This window comes from Poecile atricapillus, chromosome W (genome assembly GCF_030490865.1).
Source record: "Poecile atricapillus isolate bPoeAtr1 chromosome W, bPoeAtr1.hap1, whole genome shotgun sequence".
NCBI lineage: Eukaryota > Metazoa > Chordata > Aves > Passeriformes > Paridae > Poecile > Poecile atricapillus.
The window spans coordinates 83,766,627-83,776,593 of record NC_081288.1 but is presented as its reverse complement, the minus strand read 5'-3'; the positions used below and the strand labels follow the sequence as shown (position 1 = coordinate 83,776,593).

Here is a 9,967-nt window from a genome sequence, read left to right as displayed (position 1 = left end):
TATGTTAAGATTTTTCGGGCCAAGGCCTTATTTAGGAATTTACGCCCATCAGATATTATCCATTCCCCACATTGTCCCTGATATAGGCCTAATTCTTTTATTGCCTTTAATTCTTTTTCTGTAAAAATTTGCTTTGTTTTGTCCTTTTCCCCATCTGCTGGTGTTTCATTTAATTTTAAGATTTTGGCTGAATCACCTGGATCTGTGGCTGCTTCTTTTGCCATCTGGTCGGCTAACCGATTTCCTTTATTTTCCAGGGTATCTCCCTTTTGATGCCCTTTTATATGTACAACAGCTATTTCTAAGGGTTTTGGTAAGGACTCTATTACTGATTTAATCAGTTCTTCATGTACTATTTTTTTTTTCCTTTTGAATTTAAATACCCACGTTCTTCCCAGATCTTTCCAAACGTATGGACTATACCAAAGGCATATTTTGAATCCATGTAGATTGTCCCTCTATCCCCTTCTAATAGATCCAATCCTCTTTTTAGGGCATAAACCTCACAGCACTGAGCTGACCACTTGGTAACTTTCCCTTTTCTACAGTATTTAGTTGTTCTCCTTCTGTTACCGCCACTACTGCATAACCAGAGGCTCTTTTTCCATTTACCACCCTTGAAGACTCATCAGTGAATAAGGTCTTTCCATAAGGTAAGGGGAGATCCTCAAGATCTTCCCTTATCCTGGTCTGATAATTTATGAGCTCTAAACAACTATGTTCTATTTCATCTAGAGGGTAGCCTGAAAGAAATTGAGCAGGGTTCAGACATCAAGAGGTAACTATTTCCAAATCCTCAGTGTTCATTAGAACAATTTTATACTTTAATATTCTTGGGTCTGTTAACCATTGTTGGGCTTTCTGACTAAGTACCGTTTTTAGGTCATGGGGTGTGTACACTTTAATCTTTCCTAGTAGGGTCAGTTTTTTTGCTTCTTCTATTAGGATGGGAGTTGCAGCAATTGCCTGGAGGCAAGTGGGCCATCCCCTTGCAACAGGATCTAATAATTTTGAAAGGTAAGCTATGGGTTTTTTCTTCTCTCCCCATTCCTGAGTTAGTACACCATATGCGGTACCTGTCTCTGTGTTAACAAATAAATGGAACTCTTTCCGGTGGTCTGGTAGGCTTAACACCGGTGCTGAAGATAGTTTGTTCTTTAAATCTTTTAGCTGTCCTTCATCTTCAGCTGTCCACTTGACTGGCTCAGGGTCTACTAGCTTTTCATAGAGAAATTTGACACTTTGGGTGTACTGATCTATCCATAATTTACAATAGCCGAAAAATCCAAATAGTTTCCTTATGTCCCTCTTAGTTTTTGGAGCAGGTATGGACATTAGGCCAGCAATTCTCTCTGGGCTTAGTTTTTTTAAATCCTTCTCCAATAATGTGTCCTAAGTAAGTTACTTCCAATTGTACAAACTGTAATTTGTTCTGAGATACTTTTAGGCCTTTGGTACCTAAGAAATTTAGAAGCTGGACACTCGTTATTTTTACTTTATCTTGCTTTTCTCCAGATATTAACAGATCATCTACATATTGTAGAATCTGAACACCCTCTTCCGGAGTAAATTGTTCCAAAATACCTTCTAACACCTCTCCAGAAAGATTAGGGGACTCAGTGAATCCCTGAGGTAAGCGTGTCCACCTCAGTTGCTATTTCCTACCCCTCTTAGGGCACTCCCATCTAAAAGCAAACCAGTCCCTGCAATTTTCCGCTAAAGGACATGCCCAGAAGGCATCCTTTAGGTCAACAATGGTAAACCATTGTCATAGGGTGACTTTACCTTTAAGGTGGTTTTGGGAGCTAAGGAAGTTGAAGCTGCTGGTGGCTGATGGGAGTCTTTCCTCCTGACCAATTATCAGTCATTTCTAAGAATTGACAGCAGTTTTGACCATTAAAAAGTGAAGTCAACTTGTGAACACCCCCTTAAGATGTACAGTCAAAGCTCTCTTGTGCTCTTTGTGTTTCCGGCTTCTGGAAAGGTAACAAGGCTCTGTCTTGGCCTCCTCCCCCCGCTCCAGGCTGGACAAGGCCGCAGAAGGGGGGGGGAGAAGCAGAGCCGGCCAGCCGGGCTTAGTTTTCAGTTTCTGCTGCTGGACTGAAACCTGACACCATGAACTCTTGCAGCTTTTCTAAGGCTTTAATTCTTTTACTACCTGGATAAATGTACAGATTACTCCTTTTTCCCAGAGAGACAGAGAGAGAGACAATCAACATGAAGAAAACATCATAAAACCACCAACAACAGTGAAGAAAAGAGTTAAGTTTTAGATGGGGAGAGAATAAGGAGATGCGTTATAAGCTGAAATATCTTTCTGTTAAAGCTATGGAGATGGACAATAGTAGTTTGAAAAGACTCCTTTAATTCATGACAAAGTATATTGGGAGGAATGGAGTGTTCAAAGTGTGGATTTTTGAGCAAAGAGAGAGTAATTGTGATACAGTGAGTTGCTGGAACAGAGTGAAGCGAAGATTTGAGGCCTTGAGGGCAATGAGAAAACTGTTTCCAGGGAAGCTCACAGAGACAGATGAAGAGGACTTTTGCCTTTGAATAACTCATCCTTAAAATGGCATCCCTAGACTCATGGCCCATACACACCTCAGAGTGATGTGAAATGGGAGGAGTGAACTCTGATGACAGGATTTCTGGGCAGCTAGCATCAGAAAAATAGAAAACTATAACAGAAATAGTTTTCTCATGAGAAACTCCATAGATTAGCAGAAGAAGACTTCTGTTTCTCTACAAAGGCTGATGAAAAGACTAGCAGGAATTGAGACTGTTTTAACCATCAAAGTTCTAAAGTTTTTCTGTCTCTATGTTGTCACGTGTACAAAGGAATGGTCAGGTAGTGGGAGATAAAAGAGTATTCTGGAAGTTTATTCTGGTGTTTTTATTCTTGTAGTTTTGTTAATAAACTTTCTTTATTCCTTTTAAGTTTTAAGCCTGTTTTGCTCTTGTTCTAATCCATATCTCACAGCAAGAAATAAGTAATTCTTTAGTTACTGCTTTAAAACCACGACAACCATGCATGTGTTCTTGGTATTTTACTTAGCATGGTGTACGGGTTGGGCACTACTGGGTGTCTAGAAATTGTTCTTTTATTTATTTCTCTTAAATCTTGGACTAATTGATATTTTCCTTCTGCTTTCTTTATTGCTAAGATGGGAGTGTTGTGTGGGGACATGCAGGGTTCTAGAATACCTTCAGCCAAGAGGTGTTCTATTACAGGTACTAGTCCTTGTTTTCCTTCTAAAGATATTGGGTACTGTTTTACTCGGACAGGGAGTCCTCCTTCTGCATTTCCACCTGGATTGGTGTCGTTCTAATTAGGAACGGCCGGAAGAACGACCCAGACTCTCAAGGGAGTCAGAACAGGAGAAATCCCCAGTTTATTACTCTAGGCTTCTCTTATAGACTAGATCGTGGAAAATACAGAAAGGAAACTCTTATTGGTTAGTTAACTGCTACATTACCATCATTGGTCAGTGGTGTACACCACCTCCTGACTTTCTCTTGCAAGGAAAACAAGGAATAGAAAACAACACCTGGCAAGGCTGTTTTCTGTCTCTAAGGATTGTTTTAATTCTTTCTCATGTTTTTCCCAGGCTAGCTCTCAGGCAGGACTGAGAGGCCATGGGGCTTGCAGCTTGCTCCAAAGCTAGCATCCATAGATTGGTGGGATGTCCAAATAGCCACATTTTCCTTCTTGGGCCCATACTTTTGGGTTTATCTCGTCTAAATCCAGAGTGGTTAGCTTCATGATCTGGACTACCATTTTTCCACCTTTAGGGATAACTCCTACGCCTAATTGGACCTGTAAGTCCCTGCCTAATGAGTGGCTTTCTAAATGAGGTAGATAAATGAAGTCTGCAAACCACTGCCTTGAATTCCCCTTTATGTTGATGCCTTCTGCTATGAAGGCTTTGAAAGGCCTTCCTTCTGCCCTTAATACGTTACAAGTTTTTTCCCCAACTTTTATCCCTACTGGAAGCTTATTAGTACTTGATAGCTCTGCTCCTGTATCTACTAAAACCTCAAATTCTTCACTCTGGGGACCCACTTCAAAGTTTACCAAGGGCTCTTCATGATGGTCCATTGGGTCCCGCATTAGGTAGAGCCCTTGACACCCCTAATCTTTATCTCTCTCTCCCTTTAGGATTTTCCCTAGGGTGTCTTGTTCTTTTTCAATGGCTTGGTCCATTGCCAGTTTCCTACAGTCTCTTCTGAAATGCCCTACTTCTTCACAGTAGTAGCACTGTTGGTCTTCCCTGACCCTTTTGGGGGTAACCCAAGGTGGTCTAGGTGCATTCCTACCCTCCTTTGGTGGAAGTCTTGTCTCATTTCCACTTGAGTGGTTTTTATCCACCTCCCAAGCCACAGCCACCATTATTCTCGCTTTAGTTTTTGCTTTCTCCTCCTCTCTTCTCAGATACACTCTTAAAGCTTCCTTCAATAATTCATTCATTCCTTTCTCTTGCCAGTCATCCAATTTCTCTAACTTCCTCCTAATGTCTGGCCAAGATTTGGTGACAAATTGCACTTTTAATAACACTTGGGCCTCGGGACTATCAGGGTCAATGTTAGAATATAATTGAAAATTTTGCCTTATTTGGTTAAGCCAAGAGGCTGGTGTTTCATCTTTCTCTTGAGTCCCATCAAATGCCAATTTGGTGTTGTTTCCTCGAGGTACAGATTCTTTTATCCCTCTAACTATCAGAGATCCATAGTCTTCCATGTTTCTCCTCCCCTCCTCTCTGTTTGGGTCCGACCCGGGGTTCACTAGAGGTAGTTTACAATCCCCTAGAGGCCCCAGCCAGTTCTCCCTTTCCCAAATTCTCATGCCTGCAGCTCTGATTAACCTAACCTCCTCTGGGTTAAAGAGCATGTTCAGGATTGAATTTAGTTCTCCCCAGGTATAGATATTTGGACCCAAGAACTGGTCTATTTGATTAGACATTCCTACTATGTCTTCTACCAAATTTCCCAGTTCTTTCTTAAAACCTCGCACTTCAGAAGCTGTCAAGGGGACATTCACGAAGCCGACTCCCCTAGCTACTCCTCCCATAGCAACTTCCCTAAGGGGAAAGAGCTTTTCTACCTTTGAGATTTTAGATCGGGTATTGCAATATGGCCCCTCTGCCGGATTTATACTAGAGGGAGAACTTGAAGACGAGGTGGATAAACTTAGTCCCATATTAGGAGGAGGTAGTGGGAGAGTAGCAGGAGCAGGAGAGGAAGATGAACCCATAGCTGGAGACACAGGGAAGGGAATTGAGGAAGTTGGTAGAGGGGTTGGAGAGGGCTGAAGGTGTGACAGGTAGGGGCTTTGGATTTTGGGCACAGATGTTTACACTTGAAGCAGGAGATGGTGAAGGGATAACCAGGGCTGGTGGAAGGTTTGAGCTTACAGTATTAGGTGGAGGTGGTAGTGGGGTCACCTCTGCTGGAAAAATAGAAGTTGCAGTTTTCAAAGAGTGTGGGAATGGGGTTTCAGTGGAAGGAGAAGCAGGGGAAAGACTCGAGGTGTTTATTTGGGTAATTGGGGAGGGGTTTGATGGTAGAATTGCAGGGGTGTCTAGGAAAAAGATTTGGGGCATTGCTGGGTATACAGGGGGAGGAGGAAGATAGTCTATGGGATCCCATTTGCTCTGAACTTCTTTCTCTGACTCTTTTCCTTCTTTATCCCCTCTTTCTTGTTCTTGCTTAAGTTTACAGATCTTAACAGTCTCTTCTTTAGTGAGATCTCTTTCCCAACAGGCCGCATAGGATATTTGTTCTAAATTAGGGGTACCTTGATCCCTTAAATAGCGGTTAAGTTGGGAACAAACCCAGGGATCATTGGACCCATACCACGGCCACTCTGCTTGCAATTCTAGACTGGGCCAAACCTCTATGCAGTAATGAATCATTTTAACTTTATCAAGGCCCTTTGTGGTATTATATGTCTCCCATTTGTCTAACAATTGCCCCAGTTGACTGTCGAGAGGGATATTCTTTTGTGTTTTACTCTTTTTCTGGGGTTTTACTTCCTTACTTGTATTTTGAGAGACCGCCAGTTTATTCACCAGCCTTCAGAGAAGTAAACGTGAACACCGTTTATTTCTATCTTTAGCACACTTTTTATCGGGTTCTACACGGTCTGCGGGCAGAGCAAGCTACTATTGGCTAACACACACAGTTTACATTTTTTCTCCTACACACAAGGATATTGTTTTGCTTTACTCTCTCTTTTGCAGGAAGGTTTCAAGGACTTTTGCCTTTAATATCACGATTTATTTCAAAGGCTGGTTTGTGCAGACAGGCCTTTACTAATATATAAAATATATCAACAATTCCCCCTTTCTCTTTTTGCACAAACCAGGCTTTGGATAAGATAACATACAACTTAGACTGTCATCCCAATTAACATTATAAATAAAGTCCGTCCCCCTTCTAGCACAAGAGACCTCAACTATCCAGTGATGCCCCAGCTGGTGAACCAACTTCTAATGGGGTCACTATCTTCTTTCAGGGCATGTGATCCATCCTGTAGCTGTTGTAGTTGCTTATGGATGGAAGCTGAATGATCAGTAAGTTTCAAGCAGCACATGCCTTCACACTCTTCGCAACCATGTCCTTGTGCTAAGAGCAAAAAGTCAATTGCAGCTTGATTTTGTAATACTGCATGATGTACACTACTCACATTGGCTGAAAGCTCACTTAACATTGTGGATGTTCAATTCTTTCTTAGTCTATCAAGTGAGCCTTTTTAGAGTTGCTAGGCCTTAATGCATTCAGGCTTCGCTTTGACTGATGTTTTTCACTTTGCTAGCTACATTTAGCAATTGATGTAAGCTTGGGTGGAACAAAGTAAGGTTCTCAAGATAACAGGGTCCTCTGTAGACTAGCAGGAATCTCATTCCATGCTCTATTTCCACAGATTAGGAATATGGAACTAGGTAATCGCTTTGGTAATCGTCCTGCGAGATTGCACTATGAATAAAGGCTTTACTTTCTATGGTAGTAACGAGATCAGCTATAGGGTTGACTGCAGCCTAGTGCTGCATTACTTTGTTAGAATGACTTTTTGTCAGGGCCTCAAACATTATCCACCCACCTGAGGTATTAGTGGAACATAACAAATCTAATTCTTCTGGGGGCTGTATGGTAACATTGAGAACTTTGATATTTTTTGCTTGCCAACAGGCTTCAAGTTGTCTTAATGTGAAGCCAACAGTGCGATTGCACTCTTGCAACATTGCAAATCAATTCAGTCGAGTCTCATTACTAATTAAACCTTTAAATGCTGGAGGATCCCATTCAGGGACTCTCCTGAGACAGGTGCGAAAGGATCTCCAGGTGTGGCTAGGCTCAGACACATTGACCTTTGGCCAGTTCAGTGTGCTAGAGTGACCCATATGTTCTGTCGCTTTTGGATGTTAGTTCGCAGACAGTTGGTCAGGACTGTATACAACACAATTACCATAAGCAGTTGGTTCTATGTAAATGACATCATATTTGCAAACTCACAGCTAAAACTTTAACGTTAAATGAACTTTCAAAGATGCTTACACTACCTCTTGAAGGGGGAATACTTATACTTTATACTAACATAACAATTACTACACAAGCTAAACACTTAATCTTAAACTATTATCTAACTACTTTTAAGACATGTGCTCTGGTATATATGTAGTCTAAGCGTGAAAGCAATTTGCTGAAAGGGTAAACACACAACTACAATTTACTTTATATACAGTTAGATGGAGTCTCTACACTTTTCTTAGATCTTCTACAGAATTTCTCCAGCACGATTCAGTCCTGGAACGTTCACTGCTCCCGTGATGTCAGCTGGCAGCTGATCGGTGACTGAGGGCTTTGATGTTCAAGTTGTTCTTCAGATCCTTCTAAATCTTAAAACAGAAGAATAACTGAAAAATTGGTAGATACACAACATCATAATAACAACATAAAATTTCTGTTGGTAAACTGTCTGTATGGTGTTCAGACACAACTGTGTCCTGACAGGTCCACTTCTGATCCATGTCTAGAGTACCAAGGCTGTGTGGTGACTTCTCTCTTCACTGGATCTCGTGTGTTCAGAGGCACACAGTCTGGTCAGATGGACAGGTGACCTTTTTGAACCTGCCAACAAAACACAGACACTTCTCCCTTTGAAGTTAATGAATTACACTAATTAAATGCTTTTAGGGCATCTATCTCCCCCGTTTCTTAAAAAAAAATCAAAATGAGATGTACTTCTGTTATAAACATCAACAATAACACAAAGCCATATACACAATTAATAAGAACCTATACCAGTTAAAAATCAATTAAATAATAAACATTATTAATAACATAAATAATATAAAACTACTATTAATTACTAAAACACTGCACCAGCATCCCATAGTTAGCAAAAAAACAGAAACAAAAAAAATCAGTGAAGGATTGTATAATCACCTCCGGAAATGATTCTCCAAGCCCACTTCAAAATTGATCCAGCTGTCGTATTAATAAGGTGAAATGGCATTCAACCACACCACAAGAAGAGTACTCATGCCCTCACCCACTGGACCAAAGCATTTGGAAGCACATGGAATGCCTGATATGCTCAACTGCACGGTCATTTGACAAGAGGACAAGGTCCACAGGCCAGCCAAAGAGGCTCCAGCAGCCTGGGACCCCTGGCCCATCAAGGCCACCAGCTTCTGTCCCGCGGCAGCACCACCCGAACCAGTGGTAAACAGTGCAGGACCTTGGTCTGCCGCAGTCACAGGAGGCGACGGGGGAGGGCCGCCTCCAGCCGCAGGCTCCGGCGCTGCCCGGGAACCCGAGGCGGGGGGGGTTGGAGGCAGCTCGGCAGAGCCCGCTCCCTGCGCGGGGGGGGCCGGGGCGCCGGTAAAGGCACAGCCCGCAGAGCCGCGGCATTGTCCTGCTCTGCTGCCAGGGGAAAATCCGGGCTCGCAGGGGGGAAAACCGGCAGCATGGGGTCAGCAGAACCCGGCCCGGCGTCCGCAGCACCCACCCCCACGCCCCACGATTCCGGCATGGGGCCCGGGCCCGGCCCGTCCCCCACCGCGGGGCAGGGCAAGGCTCAGCCGCAGCACGGACATGGGACAGACCCTGAGGCATCCCCCAGGGCCGGCGCCGCCCCCCGTTCAAGCACCCCCCCATCGGTCTGTGCCGGGAGGGCACGCGGAGGCGGCGACCCCGCCCCGGGCTTCCACCGCCGGGGCGCCAGCCGAGGTGGGGCTACACCCCCCGGGTCCGCGGCACCCTGGACAGCCTGCCGGCAGGGATCCAATCCCATCCCGGGCCTACACCGCCGGGGCGCGGGCCGAGGCTGGGCTACACCCCCCGGGTCTGTGGCGCCCCCGACGGCCCTTTGGCAAGGCTCAGGCTTACACCGCCGGGGCGCGGGCCGAGGCGGAATCACGCCCACCGGTCCCGCGGCGGCCCCGTTCAACCCGCCAGGGGCCCCAGCGATCCCGGGGGAGCCGACCTCGGGACCCGACCTCAGAATACCACCGCACCTTCGCCAGATCCCCAGCAACCGGAGCACCCGGGGCTCATAACCGACCAGCAGAGCCTTGATCAGGGAATCGCCTAAAGCGTCCCAAGCTGACTGCGAAAAAATCGCTTCAACCACAGGGAAAAAACCCTTCAGTTCTCCCATACTCACACCATCGCTGAAAGTCAGCATATGAAACATCAATCCACCTCTGATCAGACACCGCACACCATATTTCCAGAACCAGGCCCTCCGTAAGAGAAAGCCCAAAACCATCCATAGCCACAGTCCAGACAGCACCCTGCAACACACGTCGGAGTTCATCAGATGTTACCGCTGAAGATGAATAGATTGTCGCCCTGAAAACTCAGCTTCTGAGCTTGCTGACATGGTTTTCTAAGGACTTTCCCAGGACAGTAACTGTAAACATAGATATGTGTACATTCGTTCTGTTCCACGTCTTGTGATGGA

The 9,967-nt window shown here is 44.5% G+C and overlaps 1 protein-coding gene across 1 annotated transcript; it reads left to right on the top strand.

Moving 5' to 3' along the window:
- The first annotated feature begins 8,831 nt into the window (after positions 1 to 8,831).
- On the top strand, positions 8,832 to 9,640 carry LOC131592512 (basic proline-rich protein-like). Its single transcript, XM_058864078.1, has 2 exons — positions 8,832 to 9,231; positions 9,328 to 9,640. Exons 1-2 carry the CDS (start codon positions 8,970 to 8,972, stop codon positions 9,558 to 9,560), a joined length of 495 nt encoding a protein of 164 aa, XP_058720061.1. The 5' UTR covers positions 8,832 to 8,969; the 3' UTR covers positions 9,561 to 9,640.
- Positions 9,641 to 9,967: the final 327 nt, after the last annotated feature.

Excerpts from the sequence above, each read along its gene's own strand:
- LOC131592512 (XM_058864078.1), top strand. The coding sequence starts at position 8,970 with ATGGGGTCAGCAGAACCCGGCCCGGCGTCCGCAGCACCCACCCCCACG. Across the intron at positions 9,232-9,327 it reads CCGCCGGGGCGCCAGCCGAG|GCTGGGCTACACCCCCCGGG; the intron begins GTGGGGCTACAC and ends GCGCGGGCCGAG.